Raw genomic sequence first — 24,025 nt, forward strand, 5'->3', positions numbered from 1 at the left:
TCACCCTGCTGCCATTACCAGAAGTCCACCACCAAACATTATTAACGCCACGTATTTTACGCGAGCGCGCGTATTTTAAGTCACCGCGCGTTTCCAGCCAGAACGCGTGGTGACGTAAAAAACATGCGCACGCATAAAATACAGGTTGGAACTGCGCGTTATTGTACGGACGATTATTGGCCCAATCGGCTTGCAATGTGGAACTGCGTGTTATTGTACGGACGATTATTGGCCCAATCGTATGAACATCCCCCCCACCGCTTCTCCCCCCCAACAGTACGGTGAGCGTTACGGGACAAAATGTCTTCCACGACGTCCGCATCACCTACCTTCTCAAGTGATGAGGTTTGTTTACATAGATAATTTTACAGATAGTATTTCATTAGTCTGTGTATTCAGTACCGTCTCAGTTCATCTCTCTCAACTTGCCGTAGTTACTTTCGAGCGTAATCTCCCAATCGCTAGTTTGTTGGCTCTGCGCTGCCGTAGCGCAAAGATGTCTGCCTCCATGGCTGCGAGACCCGCTCCTATGTAATTATAAATAACGAAATCTAAGGCAACGCAAATATTAAGGTTAAGAGGCTGAGCTCGTAGATGATAATAAATAACATAGTTATGTATAATATATTACATTTCTGACTGTATATCCCTGTAATTATTACACACTGTAGCTTTAAAAAAGCATGTTTGAAAGAAAGGTTTTTGTATGAAGCAAATATTTGCTATGAGAATTTAAACAATTTGATGGAATATATATATTATTTTTAGTCCTACATAATATAAAATGAGAAAAAGATCCTCTGCCTTTCCTGTGTTAATAACTGGTTTCATACATAGAGCATTTTAGCGTCAAAATAGCAGTAAAAGTATTTCTTACTGAATCGTCTGAACTTTTTTTTAATTATCTCAACCAATCAGCAGATACATTCCGACTCGTTCGACCAATCAGAGAAGGAAGCCCCGCCCATGCGTCCCTTTCTCCCGTCCAATCGAAATCCGTTTTGGTTTGCGTAGAGAATGTGCCAAGCTGCGTCTACGGCCAAGCAGCGTTTCAGCTATGGTTGTCCCCACCTTTTGTTCGCCAGAATTCCTCCATTATTGCACAAACAATGAAACTAAATGGATGTTATACAGTCTCATAAAACGTTCCAATGCATCTACGCCTTTCTCCAATCTCCTCTTGGATTATCTAATGAATTAAAACCGACCTGCAACCCTCCTGAGCTGCTGCAAGGTTTCCGAAGCGCGCAGCAGATTTCCTGGAAAACGTGGAATAGTAAGTGTTTAAGATGAAGAATCTGTTTAGATGTATTTTTTCGCCGTTATTTTTCTTTTGGGCATATTTTCATGATCAGGAACTGGTCGAATATGGGATCAGGTGGCAATTATTACAATTCAACAAACCCACTGCGCCCTGAAAACACTGGGACGCGGGTAGTTCCCGTATTATGCAAAATAAGCACGCCAGCCTTTTCCCACACCATACTGCCAAAGCATACTGATGTAGATAGAAAACTCATAGATTAAGATTCTCGATTAGAATTAGCTTCACTATTGGAGCTAACCACACTTACTGTTGCAGTATGCTAACTTAATAACGGACGTTTTGCTGCTCTGTTATTAAATAAAATGAATAATTGTTTGGGGTCATTATGGAGGGAAACGCTCGGTCCGAATGTTTACACGCTGCTCTGGGCTTTAATACTTTATATTTCTTACCGAAATACAGTGAGACTGGCTCTGTAACACAGCTAGCCTTGCTAAGCTAACGTTTATTCCGCATTTGTACATGAGTGTTAAAAATGGAAAGAAGTCACCAAGCGACAGTTCAGACTTATTTTTTGAAGTTTGGTTCATTTGTTTGCTGAGGCTGTACATTGAATGCGGCTCGGTTTATTGGAGAGTTTGGTCAATGTTGTTTGCTAACTGTTGTTAGCAGCTCGGCTAAAGCGGCTCTGCTACAGTAGTTCATTGTTGGAGGAGTAACAGCAGAATGCTAATGTTAGCTGGGTTAGTAAGCATCAAGGTGGTTGCAGGGGTTTTTTGCCCCCTGTTTACCGTTTTATTAAGTTGATTTCTGTGTAATATTTCTGCAATCGGATGTGTTTCTGTTTGCTTTTGTCGTTTGAACGTTTTGTTGACCTGAAAGGCACCTGTCACTGAGTAACCGAAAATAAACGGGACTTTTGTATGTTTGTTTTTTTTTTTTCAGTAGTTTTTTTTTTCAGTAGTTGATTTCACATGATCTAGACTCTGAATGTGCTACTTTATTTCCTTAAAGTATAAACAATAGCAAAATAAGGAAGCTAGAGTTTCCTGCATCTATAAACCTGTATGTTTCCATGGTAACTGGAGCCTGTTTCAGCTGTCAGTTGCTCATCCCTGCATCAGATGCACAACAGCTTTTATTCTGACAAACCATTTTAATTAGTGGCTTTTTTATAAGTCATTTAACTTAAATGGGATTTTGGGTTTTAGTTACAGTGCGTCATTTAGGGCAATTTCAGTTTTAGTCAGCTAACCGTGACTAACAGAAATGTAGTCATATAGGGAGGACTTTTCACCCCCTCTTTAATCTTTAGATAACTTAAATAACAAAGTTTCACCATATCATCTTAATACCGCTGAATAATGTGTACTTTTTTTAAATGCACAAACAAAAATATGGAAATCTGAAATATTTAAGTGTACTTCTCTACCGCTTCCAACCTGTTTACGTGAGGAAAATTAGATTTATTTGGAGTGGTATTTACCTGCTATATTTTCATTGTTTTTTTTGTTTTGTTTTTACAATGTCTGTTCTTATTGATAAGCTCTAACATGTTTTTGTAGTGTTAGCCAAAACTGCAATATAATTGTTCACTGTAATTACATAATACATGCAGTGATTCACACACAAATAGCAAATTTTAATGTCTTCTTTTCACCAAACTTGGTAAACCGTTGATACAAATTAAGAAGATTCAGAAGACGAGCTGAGTGTGGAAAAAATGGCACTGGTCAATCTGAACAATCCATGACAATATTTGATGTATCTTAATAGTACATCTTCCTTATGTTATGCAGTCCTACATTTTTAGTTATTATTAAGTCATCGTTTTCATTTGTGTTTTTTTTTTTTTTCCAGATGTAAAGCAGAACTCAAGCTGTCTCTCAAGTGGTTGTTGGCGCCATGGGGCTAGATTTTGATGTAAAGACATTCTGTCATAATCTGCGGGCCACAAAGCCGCCGTATGAGTGTCCTGTGGAGACTTGTCGTAAGGTCTACAAGAGTTACAGTGGCATAGAGTATCACCTCTACCACTATGACCATGACAACCCAACTCCTGCTCCAACCGTGCCCCAGAAAAAGAGAAAGGGACGGCCTCCTCGTGTCTCGCTGACTGGCTCGGGAGACACAGACGATGGGGGTAACGGAGGTGATGGACCAGGCCCTGAGGTAAATGCACCTGGGAGCCCCAGCCGGTCGGATCGCTCCCACTCTCCTGGGAGGGAGACCATGACCTATGCCCAGGCACAGCGTATGGTGGAACTAGAGATTCAGGGACGCGTTCACCGCATCAGTATCTTTGAGAACATTGATGTGGTGTCAGAAGAAAACAGCGATGCAGAGGATACGTTGCCATCTGGAACTGGCAGTTTTGGAGGAGGGGTTTGTAACGGAAGCGACAGTGGAGCTGCATGCAGCGAAGTTGGAGGAAGCGGTAAGGATCGCTCCGATATCCAGTCCTCTAATGGTAGTAAAGCCACGCCAAAGACTGGGAAGCACAAAAGTAAAGACAAAAAGAAAGATGGTACGTCTCATCATCACAACCCGCAGTCCGGTCTGGCTGTCAAGCTTCCAGAAGCAGTTTTTAGAGAACTGGACCAAGAGAGACCTGATGCCCCTCCTCGGACTTTATCCTACTATAGGTGTGCTACTAGGATAAGAACTACATTCTTTAATATTAAGGTAGCTTCATAAATCTGGGGAATGCACAAATATTTGATTTAATAATCTTCTTTTTTTGCGTTGATCTCCTCCTCTGTCCGACTCTGGGCTTCAGGTACATTGAGAAGTCTGTGGAAGAGCTGGATGAAGAGGTGGAGTATGACATAGATGAGGAGGACTGCATCTGGCTTGGCATCATGAACGATAAGCGGCGGCGTGACGGCGTGACACCAATCCCTCAGGAGGTCTTCGAGTACCTCATGGACCGCTTAGAAAAGGAATCCTACTTTGAAAGCCACAACAAGGTACCTCAGCTTGTTATCCTGATGATACCACAAACGTTGACATGCAGATTTGAACTCTTCACCCTTTTTGTTGAATCGTCCCTTCAGGCAGACCCCAGTACGCTGATTGACGAGGACGCTGTCTGCTGCATCTGTAACGACGGCGAGTGTCAAAACAGCAATGTCATCCTGTTTTGTGATATGTGCAACCTGGCTGTCCACCAAGAGTGTTACGGCGTTCCTTACATCCCGGAGGGTCAGTGGTTGTGTCGGCGCTGCCTGCAGTCGCCAAGCAGAGCTGTGGACTGTGCCCTGTGTCCTAACAAGGGAGGCGCTTTCAAGCAGACGGATGATGGGCGCTGGGCTCATGTGGTCTGTGCCCTTTGGATCCCAGAGGTAAAGCGATTATTTTTTTTACAAGTTCAAATCTTTAAATAGACCCTTTTATTGTGTTTTTCTAATAACTCGTTTTGTCCAATTTCCCAGGTCTGCTTTGCAAACACAGTCTTCCTAGAGCCGATTGATAGCATTGAGCACATCCCTCCTGCACGCTGGAAGCTCACCTGCTACATCTGCAAGCAGCGCGGCTCAGGCGCCTGCATTCAGTGTCACAAAGCCAACTGTTACACGGCCTTCCACGTCACTTGCGCCCAGCAGGCAGGCCTGTACATGAAGATGGAGCCCGTCAGAGAAACGGGGGCGAACGGCACCTCGTTCAGCGTTCGCAAGACTGCGTACTGCGACATCCACACGCCGCCGGGCTCCGCCAGGCCTCTGGCCGGGGTGGGAGGGGCCAGCATGGGCTCGTCTAACAGCGAAGGGGAGCTGGAGGACGACGACGAGCCCAGTCTCTGCCAAGATGAGGACTCCAAGGGCTGGAGCTCAGAGCGCGCCAAGAGGGCGAAGGCCAAATCCAGGCTGAAGATGAAAAGGGCCAGGAAGATCTTGGCAGAGAGACGAGCTGCTGCACCAGTGGTGTCTGTGCCATGCATACCTCCCCACAGGTAGGCAGGCATATTTAAACTGAATGTTTACATGACCAAATGTCTGTCGCTGCATATCGTCATCAGAAATAACTTCTACTACATTTTTCTACACCCAAACCACTTATTTAAACCTAGCATTCTATGGAATAGACCAACACAAAGTTTTAAAGTGCAGCATGCGTTTGTATTAAGCCCCTTTACTCTGATGCCCCTAAAAAACACAGTTCAACTAGCTGCTTTCCAAAGCATTGAGACTCTAGAATCAACCTGTATGTGATTTATTTCCAATATACGATCATCTTCTGTATGAAGGCCTCAGGTGTTTATTGCAGAACATATATGGGACAAATGGCATTATTAAGAGGTAAGATTCGGGAATATATTAAAGTAGCTTAGATGAGGCACAAGTTATAAATTATATCCAGAACTTTTTTTTTCTTTCCAAATTCTTTTCCTCAGATGCAAAACATTTTGTAGAGGAAATTAGCTGTGTTCGCCATGCTGCACACCTTTACCCCTCAGTGGAAGTCTGTGGTGGAGTCATCGTGCTGTGGCGATGCTTTTTTTTTTAAAGGGAGGGAGTAGACTACCAGGGTTGATGAGATTTGGATTAAACTAAAAACAGGGCATTACTAGAGGAAAACCTGTTGGAGGCTGCAAAAGATTTTAGCAGAAGTTCAGCTGGAGCTACAGCGGAATGGTTTAGATCAAAACATAATTATACCTTAGTACTAACAGATGTACAGTTGAGGATTTTTGTTAAGACTTGAAGATTTGCTGCAGCTCTGACTGAGTTTCTGTTTCATAGAAGAATGCTTTAAAAATCAACCTCTAGATTTACTCAGTTGGGAGAAGCTCACTCCCAAAAATTCAGAAACTGCAGAACAATTTGCTTCTACAAAGCAGTAAGCCAGAGCTGCTACATTTAAAAGCCAAATATTTCTTAGTTTTATAAAAATCATCTATCATGTTTCTTTTATTTGAAAATCAAACGCTGCCTGATGTTGGTTCATAAATCTCTCATCAAATCTCAACAAAAGAGGATTCATTTTTATGGGGGTAAAATAACCGATAGTGAAAATCAATATTTCTGTGTGAACCTGTCACCAGGGATTCCAAAACTTTATATTCTGGTTTTCTTCTCTAGGCTCAGCAAAATCACCAGTAACCTGACGGTACCCAGAAAGAGCCAGTTCATGCAACGGCTCCACAGCTACTGGACGCTGAAGAGACAGAGTCGCAATGGCGTTCCTCTTCTGCGCCGGCTTCAGACCCACCTGCCTTCTCAGCGCCATGTTGATCCGCATCCTCCTCAGCCCGCCGCCCAGCTTCCTCCTGTAAACCAAAGAACCGCTGCCCTCTGATATTTGTCCCATTTTCTTACCTGCATTTAACATCATCTTTCATTTTTGTGTTTCAGAGGGACAATGAGGAGAAGCAGTGTGCCTTAAAGGAGCAGCTAAAGGCATGGCAGAGGCTACGGCATGACCTGGAGAGGGCCAGGCTGCTGGTGGAGCTCATCCGCAAGAGGGAGAAACTCAAAAGGGAGACTGTGAGAGCCATAACGGATATTTTGACACTGTTGTGATCATAAAACGGCGTACATACAGATGTCGGTTTCTTTGTGCAGCTGACAGGTGTCCAAATGTGTCTGTTTAGATTAAGGTGCAGCAGATGGCGCTGGAGATGCAGCTGACCCCCTTCCTGGTTCTTCTCAGGAGTACGTTGGAGCAGTTACAGGAAAGAGACACAAACAACTTCTTCACTGAGCCTGTTCCTCTGGAAGAGGTGAAAACACTTGCATAAAAAAATCACATTAGATGTCCCCTCTTCATTTTCAGAGAAACAGGACTGCACCTGTGCAATTAGAGGCTGCTTCATTATTGCTGGATTCATGTTTCATGCTCAGGAATTATAATAGTGTACCTAATTGATGCTGGTGGAGAGTTTTTAAAAAATTTGGCGATTTTTCACGTCCTTCCGTCCAATAGGTGCCAGATTACCTGGAGCACATTGACACTCCTATGGACTTCCAGACCATGTGGAACCTGCTGGAGTCCCATCGCTACCTCACTTTCGAGGCCTTCGAGGCCGACTTCGGTCTCATCGTCAACAACTGCCTCAAGTACAACGCCAAGGACACCGTGTTTTACCGTGCTGCCCTGCGGCTCAGGGAGATGGGCGCCGTGGTTCTGAGAGCGGCCAGGCGCCAGGCCGAACGCATCGGCTTCGATTATGAGACGGGCATGCATCTTCACCGTGACTCGAGCCCGGAGAGCCACCGTGAGCCTGAGAGAGACCGGGAGCGGGAGAGGGACCAGGACAGGGACAGAGAGAGGCCATTGTCCTCTAACGAAGACGGTGAGTGCTCCTCTTGATCAACGATTGGTTGTCCTAATGTGACCAGCATCATTTTAAAGAAGAAGCAGAGCAATAGATTTTAAAAATGTGTGCATTCTTATAGATATTGTATTGCCTCTAAATCATATTTTAACCCCCTTCACCCCCTGGTGGAAATATACCAAAGTAGTCTTTTAATTGTGTTTACATACTGATGCAATATGTATTTAGATAACAGCAAATGCAGATATCAAGGCTTAAGAGTCACTATTTGTGCAAAAGTTTTGTTTTCTTAGGATGGAAAATTGACCAGCAGGTGGCGTCTGTGTCCTTGCTCTTTCTAGTTCAACACTATTAAACTCTTAACTCACAAATTAACATCCATATAGTCTTTCATACAGATTTTCACAACTGAAAAGTTTGCAAACATTGACTTTGGTTGCCCAAAATAAACATCTTCAGCAACTTTTCACTGTTTATATCTGTTTTAACAAGATTATTAATAATGATAGATAAATAAGATGGTTTGTCAGACTACAAATGAAAATAAATTAGGTTTATTTGGAGGATAATATGTGACAGAATAAGACAAAGTGGAACATGTTTGTGAAGTGGAAGTAGAAGGAATTTAGTTATTATCATTGTGCAACATTATAACGAAATCAAAGCAACAACCTCAACTGCCATCACATAATAGTAAACGTATTAGACTGCAAACTCTTATCCAAACCATTTTCTTCCGAGTATCTCTGGGTCATCCTCTGGCTGAAATAAATCTTAAGGCCATCCTTTTAGCCTGCTGCTCTTGCCACCATATTTCACTCTGTGTGTTTAGGTGTGTTTCAAAAGAGCTGCTTCTTTCAGAAGTCTAGTCTTGCCTTTTCATGGCTTCATTGAGCTTTCTGCTCGATGTTTTTCCATGAAGGCTGCATTCAGACGGGAACGTCTAAATTCTCAGACCTAATGTGTGGTTCTCTGGAGCTCCTGCAGGGTTAGCATGTTCTCTTGGCTGTTTCTTTAATAAATAAACTCCTGTGTGGTTTGTTTGTTTGTGTAGACGGCCATGTCTTGGTAGGTTGGAACTTGCTTCATAGTCTTGTGATTTTCCTGTCATTGATTGAACAGCCCTTAATATAACAATTTGGTTGCCCTTGATTTTATTTAGAGATGTCAGAGAAAAGGGGATTGGATAGAAATAAGCAGACAGTACTCTGACTTTTTTTATTGTGAATAAAAAAAAAAAATCCTTCTACTTCACAATTATGCACAACTTTTTGTGTGTCATATAAAATCCTCATAAGTTTTTAGTGTTAAAAAGTATTGCGGCCGTTTTATAAGGGCTTCTTTCTAAAAACACAATTGTTTGTGTTTTCACTTTACTGCATCCTTCCTGTTCTTATTAATGGGATGAATAAACTAGAAGTTTTGCTGCCACAGACCTTCTCCTCCCAGAGAACAGGCGACGGCTGCCTCTGGACGAGCAGCTGCATTACCTGCAGGCGCGCCTTGATGAGGTCAGCTCAGGGAAGCACAGCATTGGCCAGTCTCGCAGAGCCAAAGCCCTGAAAAAGGAGATCAGCGTGATCAGGAGGAAGTTGGCTCACCAGCGGGATGGAGGGTCCATCATGGGGGGCCGTGAGTCAGCGGGGGATCGTAGTTCTTCTCTCCCGCATCACTCTTCTACAGGACACCATGATGAGGGGGGAGAGAGCAGCAGCCAGGAGATTGGAGGAAAGGGTGTGTCTAGATGAATCTAGGAATGTTAGAATAAAGTTAAGGAGATTTCTGTTTGAATCTGGCTAATATTTGACTTTGTTCTGATCCTTCGCAGCTCCTGAGGTTGGCCGAAGGACTACTATCCTTTTCAACAAGCCCTCGAAAATGACTGGACCTCCAAAAAGGCCAGGACGCCCGCCGAAGAACCGAGACGCGGGCTATGCTGGGGCAGGGGTGAGCCAGAGCCCCATCGGCCCCCCGCAGCTTCCCCTGCTGTCGTCTAGCAGGCAGAGGAAGAGGCCCCGCAGCCCCCACAGCACCTCCACCTCTGACAGTGACAGTGACGACGACCTCCTGCCAGGTGCTGCACGCAGTAGTCATTAATGCACCTTTAAAGGGAGGAGATTTCCCGGATCACACAGTGACTCAACCCTTCCGTCTGTTACCTTCAGGTTTACCAAGCAATGGCTTCGATACAGGAAACCAGCCCGTAACCGAAAGCTTCCGTGTGTACAGAAATGAGCCTCGCTTGCCTCGTTCCAGCTCAGATTCTGAGTCCACGACCAGCAGCAGCAGTAGCGCGGCCTCTGACAGGACCAGGTGATTGCTGCATGCGTGCCTCTGATCTACTGAACCAATTCAATCGTTCATTTCAAAATCAACCTGAAGAGTCAAATTTCTTATCTACCAAAGCAAAACCACAGAATCTACAGCTTTCTCCGCTGAGGTCTTTGCCTCGGTTTTAGTTTCGAGGAAGAAAGTCTCTGCTAGGTTCAGCTTAAAGCTGTGATGATCATGCTTTTGTTTTTGTTTTCCTCCCACCAGCACAACACCCTCCAAACAGGGCAGAGTGAAGGCGTCATTCTCTCGTTCCACCTTCCATGAAGACAGCAGTGAGGAAACATCGGGCACAGAAAATGATTCCTACTCAGTTGGAGGATCGCGGGGCGTTTCTCACCGTAAGCACATTGTCCCACACCAAAACCCTGCATAACAGGGCCTGTCCTCCAGTGGCCCCTCACTGCTGCCCCTAAATAAAATCCTTCTGAGGAATTGTTACCCCATATATGGTTATTTTCTGCTAAACTGGAGCTAAAGGATTTCAGAGAGGGATACATGGTTGTTGGAGAACAAAGAGAATCATTAAAGGGAAACACTTTTTTTTTTTTTGTTTTACATTGGCCCCTTTGTTACCCCGTATATGGTTATTTGCTTTGTTTTTAATAAATATAAAAAATATAACCGCAGATGTCTGGGGGACAGTGATTCGCCTACATGTTATGAATGCTGGCATACCATAAAGAATAAATTATGAACAGTTTAGTTTGTGCCTTCAACTCATTGCCCATAGGAAGAAGTTACTTGGATATAACAAAACCTAATATCTCCAGAACAGCTCTAAATGACACAAAACTCATATGGGTGAGTAGAACATGATGTAACAACGGAAAATCAAGGGCTCAATGTAAAAAAAAAAAAAAAAAAACAGCGTTTCCCTTTAAGATAAAGGGGAAACAATTCGGCTGTGACTTTGGTGGAGCATTCGTAAATCTGCTCTTTATGGTAGATTGGCTAGAAAAAGACACAGCCAAAGACTTCCAGACGATTTAAGTTTACAGAAGAAACAATGGGGAATATACTGATGTTGGCATCATGGTGTGGGGCTGCTGTTAGAGGATGCTCAGCTGTAAGCTGAACGATAGACAGTACTGGAAGAAAACCCTTTACAACAGGCAAGGCCAAAGTCTGTCCTGCAGGTTTTTGAGGTTTCCCTGCATTAACACACCTGATTCTGATGATTGCAGTTCAGCAAAAGCCTTTTAAACAGCTATAAATGTAAATCAGCTGTGCTGGAGCAGGAAAACCTCTAGAAGCTGTGGGACAGCGGCCCTCAAGGACTGACTTTGGGCATGCCTGTTTTAGAAGTTGCAAATGTTCAAGACAGAGTTCTCCTTCCGGCAGGACAGGGATCCTAATCATACAGCCTACAGTGGAATGTTTTAGATGAAAGCTAGATTATTGGTCTAGTCAAAGTCCAAATCTGAATCCAGTTGTGGATATGTGGATAAGAATGATCTTGGTTCAGTGTGACTAAGCTTAAACTATTTTGTAAAGAGGAATGGTGGACATCTAAATGTAGCTCAGTAAAAGGTAAGATATCACATCAATATTATTGCTTTTCTTTCCAACCTGTCAGAGAAGCTATTTCTTTCTCACTTTTGGATTCAATATCAATGAGAACAGGTTCATAACTAAACATGGGGATTTCTGCAGAGGATGAAAAAACATACATAAAAGCAAGAAGTGATTCAATGACAAGAACCACAGCTTCTTGTTTAGTTTCCCTGGGCTGAAAATGTGTAGGTGTACAGAGAGCAGATCTAACAGTTTTTATTCTTGTTTGCTGTGTGGAGGCATGGAGCTGCTGCAGCTGCCTCCTGGATGAATGTGGAATGTAGTATTCTCATAAAGAGAAAAAAAAGGAGATCAGTTTTCACTCAAAGAGTTGCTAGAATAAAACAAATGTCTTTGTTTCATTATTAATCCTCATAGCTGCTGCACTGATTTGGCCAGAAGATGACTCACCCTGCTAAAATGTCAGAATGCTGTGTTGTAATAAATGTTAAAGACAATGTGACATGGCGTGCTGATTGTATAGACGGAAAGAAAGATGCATAATGCTGGCTTTTCTGCTGCTGTTAGTGGTGCGTGGCCGAGACCGGTCAGGATGCTGGATGACGTCTGATGACTACTCCTCTCTGGAAGCTCTGGATCTGGTCTGGGCCAAGTGCAGAGGTTATCCTTCCTATCCTGCGCTGGTGAGATAGAAGCATTTCTTCAACTGCTTTAAAACAACATGATGTACTAAATGTGTGTCGAATCGGTGCTCACACCACTGTTTGCCTGCAGATCATTGACCCAAAGATGCCCAGGGAGGGGGTGTTCCACCGGGGAGTCCCCATCCCCGTTCCTCCTTTAGACGTGCTGAAACTTGGAGAGCAAATGACCCAAGAAGCCAGGGAGCACCTGTTCCTCGTCCTCTTCTTCGACAACAAAAGAACTTGGTAAGTACACTAGGTCTTTTTTTTTTTTTTGCTGAATTTTATGCAGAGTAATGTTTCTCAGCTCATCGAAACATCGTGCACCACATTGGGTCCCAACAGTTTTAAATGTTAGAGGTGCTAATATTTGCTGACATTTATCACCTTTCTTCTATTATGATCCAAATTTGTTTTGCAAGCAAAAAACGACGTCTTTGATGTGCCTGGGTGTAGACTCGTGCCTAACTAAGCTGCAAAAACTTCAAAGCAGGGCTGCTTGAGCCGAGAAGCACAAGGCGACAGAACGCTCAGCAGAAATGGGCCAAGCCTGGTTTATGAGAACAGCAGAGGGGGGAAAGGATGCATAGATTTTTAGGTCATCATGTGCATTGCTTTAAGCTTGGAAAGGAAAGAATTGGTGAGAAACAAGTGATCTGCATGTGCTGAAGTCCTTCCTTGTTCTCAGGGTTAGCTGAAGTTTGCCTGCTTTCAGGTAACGCCCTGTGAACCTTCTGAAAGCCCGCCCCCTAAAGCAGACAGAGGCTCTTTTGTTTGCAGACGACTAATATTGATTCTGGCAGAAAACACTGACTGATATATATATATATATATATATATATATATATATATATATATATATATATATATATATATATATATATATATATATATAGCTGCATATTAATGATGTATTATATTATTTAAATGTATATCTGAGTAATAAAATACTATGAATTTTACCTTTTCTATTCAATGCCTTCAATGTGGGTTTTTTTTTCCCTTTTGAATCTTTATGGCTTAGAGTGAATTAAATGCTCATTAGGAGTGTCATAGTATGTCTTTGCACTTTATAGGAAAACCTAGTCAGGGCTTATTTTGCTTGAATCTCTGCGGCAATGCAAGTATTTTTGGTTTGCATATTTTATTAAGGAGACTATTTAAATCACTTAACATCAACAGATTTGGGATTTTAGCATTTCTACAGTTCTCTGGCAGTTTGTTTAAGATTAATGGAACGTAAGAGCAAAAAGCTGCTCCTTCGGGTTTGGTTCTGGTTATTAGAATGCAGAAGTCTGGACAGTTTATCCACTGACAAGTCTATAATGTGTTTTGGTGCTGAGCCATTCAGAGGATTTACAGACTAACAGAAGTTTTTGAAAGTTTGTTCTCTGAGAAAGTGAAGAAGGACTTTGTAGAGTGGAGTCCAAACACTAACTTCACAGGAGGGTTAGTTAACCTGTCGACTGTGGAAGATAAGGTACAAGCATTGATAATATTTATGGAGAGGATCTCCGAGAAGAAAGATTATGTCACATTTTTCAGTTCTGTAGAGTCCCTTTACAGATGTTCTAGTGAACCTGCCATCCAATCTTTCAGCTGTTATATTTACAGAAGAGGATTAGGGCCACTAAAAAAAAAAAAAAGTTAACTGATTTTTAAATTTTATTTCAGTTTAGTATGGGAAAAAAGTCAGAATTTTGAGATTAATCTCAGAATTCTGACTTTATTCTCAGAATTCTGAGAAAAAAGTCAAAATTCTGACTTTTTTTCTATGTTAAACTGAAATAAAATTTAAAAATCAGTTTTCTTTTGTTTTTTTTTTGTGGCCCTAATCCTCTTCCGTACATATAATCCATTATGTTTTCATTTCTGACTGAGATTTTTTCTACCCAGAAAAAAACATTTAATCTTAACTCGAGCAATGGAATCAATAATGTCTAAAATTTTAAACTCAAAGTCCACTAGCAGTCAGTGAACTGGTACTATGGTTAAAGTTTTTGGCAGCCTAGACAGTTAAATCCTGCTAGATATAAACTTGGTATCGTCATTAGCTTGTCAGCAAAGGAAGCCATGTAAAACAGTAAAAAAACAAAACGAAAGCAGCTTCTTTAGAAATGACCTTTTTGACTTGCCTTACTTTTGCACACCAAGTAAAATGAGTTAGTTTTCCCAGTGATGTATTCAAAATCTTTTTTTGTTAATTTGTGACATGTAATTCTGATTTTTATTTTCATTATTTAAAGCAGATTTTTGTTTTCATTAGGCGTCAGACATTTAAAAATAGTTATCAAAACTAAGTGCTTGGATTGTTTCATACTGTTTTTTGATAAATGAGTTTAATAGGAAAAAAGAAATAGATTGCTTAATTTTATTGGATTTCAACATGTCTGTGTCTCTGCGTGTTTGTGCGTGCAGGCAGTGGCTGCCGCGCTCCAAGCTGGTGCCGCTCGGCGTGGACCAAGAGCTAGACAAGGAGAAGATGCTTGAGGGCAGGAAATCCAACATTCGTAAATCTGTGTCGGTGGCCTACAGCCGCGCCATGCAACACCGCAGCAAAGTCCAGGGGGACCCCAGCAGCGAGACCAGCGACAGTGACTGAATGCTAACCCACATGCAGTCTTGTTCTGCAAAAGTTGTGTATTTCACGCTTCTATCAGGGGAAGCACAGCCCTATTTCAAAGATGACAAGAAATAAAGCAAGCAGGAAAATTAATAGGGAGGAGAAAACATTTCCCCCAAAATTTACAGTCACTCACATTAAGCCATATTTAATCAGACTTGTAAAAATGTTGTATTTAAGATTGAAAATAAGGATATTGCTGATAATGATGGTTAAAAAGTTTAAAACCATGTTTAAAGCAAAGAAAATAGTTTGCAAACTTAAAAAGTAATCATATGTCTGCCTCCTTCTGTCTTCTCTTCACCTACAGTCACACAGCTATCAGACACTCAAACAGGTAAATGCATGTTTTCTGTGCAGATTCAACGCACACACCTCCACCTTTTAAAGAAACAAAAATACTTCCTGTGTATGAATACCCTGAGGAGCAGACGGAGGGACTGTCTCAGCCTGATCAGAGCCAGATCTATCCTACTGTAATTTATTCTGTGGACTTTTCTTTAAGTGTTTTTCATCATGGACTACTTTGAGTCACTCCAGCTGCACAACACACTGATGTTTCTTCTTGTCTTTTTTTTAAACGTTTTGTAAACAAGTGTTCCTGTCACTTTGACCTGTAGAGTCAGTCAGTAATGAGGACTAAACTGAAACACAATCGCCTCCCTGTCTGTCTTAGTCGAGGCTGATGGCTGTAGATCTTTTTTATAACACAGAATACATAAAAAATACATGTTTAATAAAAGAATAGTGTTTTTCTAATAACTTTGCTCTAGAATTGTTGTTCTTGTTGCTAAACTAGTGTCTGGAAATGTTATGGAGAAAAATACTTCAACCACTAAAATCCTCTCAGTAGCTTGAATTATATTTTTGTGCATTATTATTCAGGTTTCCACTGATGGCTCGTCACATTCGACATCATCAGGTTTTTAAAAATATTTCCACAATATTTCACTGCATTGTAAATGTTGTCTGCTGTTAACAGCATGAAACTCGATGCCTTGCAGTAGGCTAATGCTGTACTCCCACTACTCTTGTATGTGAATAGATCCAGTGGCTTGCTGACAAAGGAACTCGACCTGTTTAGCTCTGGCTATTTATTATCAGATTAGAAGAGCTGTCATCTTTTTTCACCACGCCTTTCTAAACGATTGTCTTAGCATCCGTGACAGTCAGTGTGCAAGTTTGTTTGCTTTCACCAAGAATTAAAACCAGATATTTACATACAGTAGAAGACACACCCTTTTTCTTGACTGCTTTCTCAGTTTTAGTTCAGTTACAAATACAAAAAACTTCTCTTTGCTAAATGTCAACAAAATAAATTGAAAAGCTGTTATTCCTCTCCTTAAAATAAAACGTCTTCGGACAGATTCTTCACCTTCTGATAACACCTGAGTTAACTGGAGACGTGTGTGTGGGTGTATTTTGACGAGGCACCTGGGAAGAAAATACTTCCTTGTGTGACATCATGGGGAAAAATCAAAAGAAGTTAGCTAAGATATCAGGGAGGCGGTTGTGGGCCTCCACAAATTCCTTTATCCTATGGATAATTCTAGAAACCTGAAGCAGCCATGTTCATCTATTATACTCTAATGTAATCATTGTGGGAACTTCCAGTGGCTATAGAGTTCAGGAAGAAGACTGTTTCTGAATGAGTTATGGTCAAAATACACATTACCAAGGGGAGCATATTACCTGTTCTCTCAATTCAATTTGCCTGTTTTCCAAGCCATAAAAAGACTTAGTTGGGCTACTATATAAAGCTTGGAAATCAACGCTATTCCAGACATTTTGAATTGAAAAAGCTTCCTGGATGGGAAGCAGAATGTCTCCAAACTTGGAAAACAAATTCCACTGGTTTGTTTTTTAACTTTTAAAACTTTTTTTGGAATGATTTTCATCTGAGAAACTATTATACTCTAGTATAAGCATCGTGGAAACTTCCAGTGATTAAAATGTTCAGGAAGAAGGTTGGTTCTGAATGTGTTATGGCCAAGATACGCTGAACCATAGAGCAAAGGTTTAAGACTTACAGCATGGAGATACAAAAATATATTCATCCATAATAACCATTGCTACACTTGAGTGGAAAATGAGAAGCCTTAGAAAATCAATACTAACTGGGAAATAAACAGGTGTGAGGATGGAATGGTCCAATTCAAAACATGGTTATCATGATGCATGAGAGAGCTTTAAGCTAAGAAACAGGTGCACCATCTAAGAAGCGTGTTAAATTCAAGGTTGGTGGACTGAATCTGTCCCACCAAGGCAATCTACCTGTCCCTCATGAAGCAAAAACACCAAAACAATTCTGAATACATCAGTTTATAGCTCCTAACCCTTAACCTTTTGTGTGGTCAACAGTAAGAACAAAGGAACTCCAGACTGCTGTAATGAATCCGGACACCCTTCAGCCTTACAGACATCTTAACGTGACTGACCCATTAATGATGCTGGTTAAAATGGGATTACAGCCTTCTAGAAACACACAAAAAAAATTGTAGTGATGTAGTAAACAAATGTATCTCTGTTAGTGTTGGGACTAACAGGTTATTAAGTAACGTGTTACAGTTTATCCCAGTAATTGGCACTGTAACTAATTAGTTTGTAAAAGTCAATCTGTTACTCATTAATGAACGCTTTAAACATTCATTATTTATTACATACTGTGTAAAAATAAAGACTATAGTTTCCTGGTGTAGGCGCACGTGTTGGCAACGTGCGTGTCTAAGGGTGCACAACTTCAGCAGAAGCACAGAGGAGACACGGATTCAATGTCAACATTCCTACAGGAAAAGCACTCGCTGAAGCCCAAGTGTTTCTGTGATTTGCTCTTTATGTGCAGCAACAAAGACTTTATAAACTTTTTTTAGAAGCTGGAATTAACATCATCCTAATAGTAACTGACAGCTTTAATCAACACACTTTCTTTACTTTCTCAAGGCTGAAACAGTTTAAAACAGGTTTAAGTTTTCCCAATCAAATATACTGGAAACATACAGTCCTGATAGGACTTTTTTTCTGGGATAATGAAACTCTGTTTAAATCTATTGCAAAATATATTTTGTTTTTGTTTAATTACTTGAATTTTCATTATTGCATGTTTTTTTCTGCTTCATACCTATTATGTAGCCAAGTCAAGGCTGACAGCGTGCGAAAAAAAGTAATGCCAAAATATCTTATCTTTGTTTTATTATAAGCAAACATCATCACATGTACATAATTATATTGCAACACACTTCAATGCACACTTCACACTTCAAATAGTGTGATTTATTAATTAATAAAAAAAAAAAAAATCCTATATTCCACAATTGAACCACTTGCTGGATTTAAAATTACAATACGAGGAACATAAAAAGTAACTGCACGGTGACTTTGGTGAGTAACTAGGTAAATTCAATGAGCAGTAACTGGGTTACTAACTCAGTGACTTTTTTTGGAGAACCAAGTAGTGACTATAACTAGTTACTTTTTAAAGAAACTTGCCCAATCTCTTTTATAAAAACCAAAACATGCAATTAAGGACATCTACATGTGTCACTCAGAGTTTTTGGACAAAATTGTAAAACTTCATAATGTAGGAATTAGTTTAGCTAATAGGTGGTTCCTATGCTTAACGAGCTGTTGATGGAAAACATCCTGATTCCTTTTCCTACATACTTCCTTACTGTCTGCATTATTCCAACAGTGTTCATAATGGCGACCGCTGATGCAATTTTGCTTTAGATTAAAGGTATACTGGAGGATTTTCTTGAGTTTTTGAAAAGACCCTGCCCTCTCCACTTAAAAACATAATGCACATGCTCAACCCTGTACCCGCTCCCATGAGGGAACCCCTATTAAACATGTGCGAGAGCATGTATGAACCTATTTCTCCTTGTTTCACTAGCGATGATGTAAAATGGATTTCTCCAAATAGCATGCCAAACTTTACGTGAGGAGTAGAAACTTCGCAATTGAAGCATCAGTGGGAAGCCCAACCTGTGCTTTCAGTGTAGTGTGAAAGATTCTCCCAAAAACATTCTGATCTTCTTTCTCTCTTCAGAGGCCTTTCTTTTCTTCTCATGCACTTCGTAGACACTTTTTCTCTTACGACCCATTTTCAAAGAACCATGGTGAGAAAGGAAAGCTTTAATGAAACCGTGTAAAACCATAGATCGCCACACATAAACGTCAGAAAGTGCTCATGCACTGAAAAAGATAGCTAACGGGATGAGCACGTAAGACAGCCTTACGTAAATATATCACCAGAATGACTGACAATTAGGAGGACCAATTATTTTGATGATCCATCCAACAAAATAAAATCCTCCACTATAAATTTAAGTATTGATCGGCGCCCATGTAATTAAATAGTGAGGTTTTTAACGTACAGAGTGACTAAAATTGTAGTAAAGTAAATTTAAGCAAAACTGTAAAGTCGTGTCCTCTAAAGTTTTTTATGCATCTGCGATCTGCCTTTTTTAAGGCGTAATAATGATCATTTAAGTTCTACCAAAGGGCAAGGAAACTAATGTGAACTGCTAATTTGAAATAAATAAAAAAAAATTAGAAAAAAAATCAGATTCGTTGGGTACTAAGCAAACAAATCATCTTAAAAGTATATCCGGATATAATGTCAGAGAGAGAAATACCACTACGTGTCTTTGCTATATAAACACAGACATGCAGTATTCTGGCTCTACTTGTTGGATTGCTTTAGGGCTACTGTTTCCGTTTTGTTGTCTTTAAATCAGTCGCCACCTGATGAAGAATTTTTGCTGGTTGCTGTAATGGAAGAACTTGCTGAATTCCACCTTATCACAAACCGTAATGTTGCTGTTAAAAAATGGGTTTTCTTTACCCAACAGTTAAAACATGCTCACGGCTGTATTGACAGGATTCACACTTTGTGAGTTCCACTGAACACCTGATTGAAAACAACCAGCCCATAAGAATGCAATAACTGTACATCCTCTGTCGCAATACAGACCCAAGAAGGTCTCATGTAAACGCAGGCTCACCAAATCCGAGGCCGTTTTTATCAGTCTTTCCAACAGTGATAAAGATCCCCCACCCAACAGTAGCACCCACACACCACAACATCTGCCTTCAGATGAGCAAACTCGACAACCCCCCCTCAGATATCTGTAAAACAAACCTCTGGTTTCCTTTTGCAGCACTGACAAGACGTGCGGAAACATCTGATAAATATTACGCTGTGGTTTTTTCACAGGATGTACTTGATACAGGAGACGACTGCGATGTTGAGGAAACCTGTTTCTTTTGTTTTTTTCTCTAGATAGACGTGTTTTTGGTTTCAGATGGGCCATATCTGCTTTCTGTCTTCAAAACTAACCATATTGCATATTAAAAGACCAACAGGTTAGGTCATTTTGAATAACATAAAACAATAAGTGAGTAAAAAAAACAACAACTTTAGCTTTGTTATAAGCTACACACCGTTTCATTACCTCCTTTAATTGCTGCCTTCAGGCAATTGACTTATTTTAGATTTTAGCCAGAGAGAAAATGTGCGTATATTTAAACAGAGATACTTAGATTTTAGAAGTATTTTTCTGCTTGTAATTTCTTTTAGCAATGTATTAAACGTGACTTTAAAGCTAATTTGAAAATATAATTTACATTTTTCAAACTATAAGGAAGATGTTTCTCTGTTGTTGGTTTAAAGTGCTGGTTGATTACACGTGCCATTCGTTAAAGGGTATATGAAAGACCTTTTAAAGAATTAAATCATGTCAGACCAGCAACTTTTTTAAAGTAAAAAAAGGCCTGTCACATGATAGTTACCTTCATAATTAACAGTGGGTGTGTGAGGCTTCATCCCACCTGGAGCGTTCGTTACCAAAAGGTGTCATTTTCATCTGGCCAAACAGACGGAGAGTCCCTGAATCGTTTAGAATACTCCATGTTTTTATGTTGTGGTCCTAAGATGACTCTTTGTTCTGGTTTACTTGGACTTTGAAAGTTTTTCTTGCTCATATGTGTTGCCTTCGACTCATTGAGTCGAAGGCAATCCCTCAAACCAAGCATGCTTGTAGTGACAGTGGAGAGGAAAAACTCCCTTTTAACAGGAAGGAACCTCCAGCAGAACAAGGCTCAGTGTGAGCGGCCATCTGGGAACAAGAAGAGATCATCGTCTTTCCTTGAAACTGACATGGAGTAAATCAAATTTTATTCCCTTGGGATTATTCTTTTTGTTTGTTTTCTGATAACTCTCTCTGCCACCTGAAAATGGGCTGTCAACTATCTGACTCGATTGTGTTTGTTTATGTTAACAGCTAAAAATGTACCCAGAGGTTTTAAGATCTCATGTAACAAGTTGAAAGTGTGTACCCCAGAGGATCTAAAACATGCCCAGGAATATTTCAGCTAGTTGTGCAAACCAAAGAAATGATTTCATCAGAGAGGTAACCAGGAGGCCAAGTGGTAACGCTGGATAAGTTGCACTTATCTACACATCTGCAATTCATGAAATATAATGTTTATGTAAAAGTGTCAAAAGGAACTCACACAGGGTCCAATCTGCGGTTTGCAAGAAGCCACATGGGGGACACATCAAACATGTTGAATAAGGTGCTTTGGTGAGAATAAAACTGAACTTTTTACCCTGCATGCATGACCACATCTCCATGCTGAAACATGGCGGTGGCGGCATTATGCTGTTCCAGAGACAGAAATGCTGAGCGTAACCAAGTACTGGAAGGAGTTTGGAGTGGCGGCTTGGGGTTCTGAGTTTGAGCCCCACTCCCACAGGCTACCACTCTGGGTCACTGAGCAAGACCCTTAACCCCACACTGCTACCCGGGCGCCGCACAATGGCAGCCCACTGCTCCCCAAGGGGGATGGGTTAAATGCAGAGGTAAATTTCTCCAATTTGAGATCATTAAAGTTCAGTTAATTAATTTAATAAGAAACCCACAAGGAGCAGGAAAAAAGAAAGAAAAATTCCATTTATGGATGCAAACCATAGAACCAGAGTCAATGGCGTAACGACAGAACAATAGGCCCATAAGCAACATTATCTGGGTGGGGCCCATATGAAGTACAACACCCCCCACCCCCACCTCACCGCCACAGACAACAGACCCGAAATGTGCCCCATACATATACACTTAATCATTCGTCACCTTCACTAGACATGGATATACTTTAGTATATTCTGCTGTAAAATCAGTCTTATCGGGCTCCCCCCCCTCACCCACGCTCTCTCCATTCCTCTCCTGGTCACCATCTTTACTCTCTGCAGCAGCAATGTCCACCTCTCCCTCTTCGGTTCTTTGAAAGAACATCTTTATTTAGGGAAGTTTTTTCTGTTCTTCCAGCAGCTCTTCTTTCCTTTTTCTTTTCTGGAATCCGCTGAAGTACCTCTTTTTGGTATCGCTAACACATTGTATGTAATGGTTATGGTTTTAATGTACGCTCTGGGTTACCCATAATTCCAAGTCGTCTCTCAAACACATAGTTCTTTTAAGATATTTATTGCGGTTTGAAACATATTGAGTGTATTTTTTTTTAGCAACCATCTAATGAACTATACACAGTTATTAGCATACACAGTTATTAGCATAGTAATTAAAAGTACCACTGTCCCGGCTCACCATCCTGTTGAAATCTGTCATGTGTTGGGGTATAAATCCCTGTACATCAGAGAATAGACTTTAAAATACTTCTGTTCATCTATAAATCCCTGAATGGCTTAGCACCTAAATACATCACAGACTTGCTATCAGTGTATCAACCTTCCAGCCCACTCAGGTCTCCTGGCTCCAACCTGCTCTGCATACCTAGAACCAGAACTAAACATGGAGAAGCAGCATTTAGTTCCTATGCTCCACTTATCTGGAACAAACCTCCAGAAAACTGTAAAAGTGTGGAAAGCCTGAGTTCCTTTAGATCCAGACTAAAAACACATTTGTTTAGGATTGCCTTCGACTGCTCTAGTTAAACAGTTCAACTGAAACATCATTAGTTCAACTTTTTTTTATTTTCTTTGATCCAACTGTTTTTAGTGTTCTTTTTTGTTTCTGCATTTTTTTAATAAATTTTTTTCTTACTTGCTTTGATTCTGTTTTATTTTTGTATATCTTAATCATGTAAAGCACTTTGCATTGTCTTTGTACGAAATTGTGCTATACAAATAAATTTGCCTTGCCTTGCCTTGCCTTGCCATAAATAAGGTTCGGTCAATCAACCTTATATCAGGTGGGTATAAGAATTTTTCGCACCATTATATCTGTAAAGAGACATTCTAGTCCACAATTGCATAGGAAGGCAACCAGGTGTCAGTGATGGGGCCCCTAAGAGGTCAGGGGCCCCTAAGCAAAGTTCTGCAGTCTGCTGCTTACCAATAGTAACGCAATTGTATACTTTCAAATAGAAACACAATTAAATGCTGCTAAACAGGCTAAATTGAAGGAGATAAATCAAAAAGTGCCCCAAAACACGAGCAGCCCTCTGCGGTTATTTATTCATTAAAAATAGCAAAAAGAGGAAAGGAAGGGAAATGACGCATTGATGTGAGTCATTGGGGCCGTTACAGTAGACTGGGAAATCATAGTTCAAGTAGAGCGGAGGAGGAAGAAAGCCCCCAGAGAGACAGCCGCTGCGAAGCAGAGGACAGCTCACAGCTTCACATCAGAGGATTAACAGAAACAGCAGCTCTCTGTTTCTCTACGAATTAAAAGCTGTTTAAGATGTTTTTTTCCGCCGTGTTAACGCTGCTTGTCGCCGCGTGCTCCCTGCAGGTGCGCTGTTTCCCACGCTGCCAGGTGAGCCTGCACACATTTAATGGCAACATCTGGATTTAAAACACCCCGGGATTGATTTAGACCCAATTAATACAGGACATTTCACTTTTGCATTATACCTTTTCTTTAAACTTTGTGAAAATGTGCATATTTCATCAACTTCTATTTTTTTCTCCTCTGCTTATTTTAGGAGGGTGACCTAACAGGTGAGTTTAATCTTTTTTCTTTACCTATAATTGTTCTACAGTGAAATGTCGATCAGGGCAGTGGGGTATACTCGTTTATGTTTTTCGATTAAAAAAGTGATTTGACATTTTGAAATATAAAACTATTTCATTAATATTATTTTTTTGTATTTCAAAAATCGTTAAGTAGAAATATATATTTATTTCTATATGATTAAACTGCTTAAAGTTAGTTAAACGTCAGATGACAGAAAATAAAAGAAACTACAAATAAACACTTTTTCCCGATTCTCCTAAATAGTGATATATACTATGACTGTGGGGGGCGCTGTTTCCTCTTTAAAAGTTGAACAGTAGTTTATATATATATATATATATATATATATATATA

The 24,025-nt window shown here is 40.6% G+C and overlaps 2 protein-coding genes across 3 annotated transcripts in view; both read left to right on the top strand.

The window, feature by feature from the left end:
• The first annotated feature begins 1,024 nt into the window (after positions 1–1,024).
• On the top strand, positions 1,025–15,478 carry brpf1 (bromodomain and PHD finger containing 1). 2 transcript variants are annotated; one of them, XM_015383571.1, is made up of 16 exons: positions 1,025–1,276; positions 3,128–3,912; positions 4,047–4,236; positions 4,324–4,611; positions 4,702–5,219; positions 6,349–6,538; positions 6,622–6,753; positions 6,861–6,989; positions 7,193–7,562; positions 8,979–9,278; positions 9,373–9,618; positions 9,710–9,857; positions 10,083–10,216; positions 11,961–12,076; positions 12,168–12,322; positions 14,495–15,468. In XM_015383571.1, exons 2-16 carry the CDS (start codon positions 3,173–3,175, stop codon positions 14,676–14,678), a joined length of 3,840 nt encoding a protein of 1,279 aa, XP_015239057.1. In that variant the 5' UTR covers positions 1,025–1,276; positions 3,128–3,172; the 3' UTR covers positions 14,679–15,468. The 2 variants fall into 2 exon arrangements, with proteins under 2 accessions (XP_015239057.1, XP_015239058.1); XM_015383572.1 differs by lacking the exon at positions 8,979–9,278 and having other exon boundaries at positions 14,495–15,478.
• A 7,808-nt stretch (positions 15,479–23,286) lies between these two features.
• Positions 23,287–24,025, top strand: part of il17re (interleukin 17 receptor E) — a 14,713-nt gene continuing 13,974 nt past the window's right edge. The window contains exons 1-2 of the mRNA XM_015383543.1: positions 23,287–23,470; positions 23,640–23,655. Of these exons, the coding sequence (XP_015239029.1) occupies positions 23,396–23,470; positions 23,640–23,655 (91 nt within the window). The 5' untranslated portion in view covers positions 23,287–23,395. The remainder of the gene's footprint in view (positions 23,471–23,639; positions 23,656–24,025) is intronic.

This window comes from Cyprinodon variegatus, unplaced genomic scaffold, assembly GCF_000732505.1.
Source record: "Cyprinodon variegatus isolate N-32 unplaced genomic scaffold, C_variegatus-1.0 Scaffold287, whole genome shotgun sequence".
In the NCBI taxonomy this organism is placed as follows: Eukaryota; Metazoa; Chordata; class Actinopteri; order Cyprinodontiformes; family Cyprinodontidae; genus Cyprinodon; species Cyprinodon variegatus.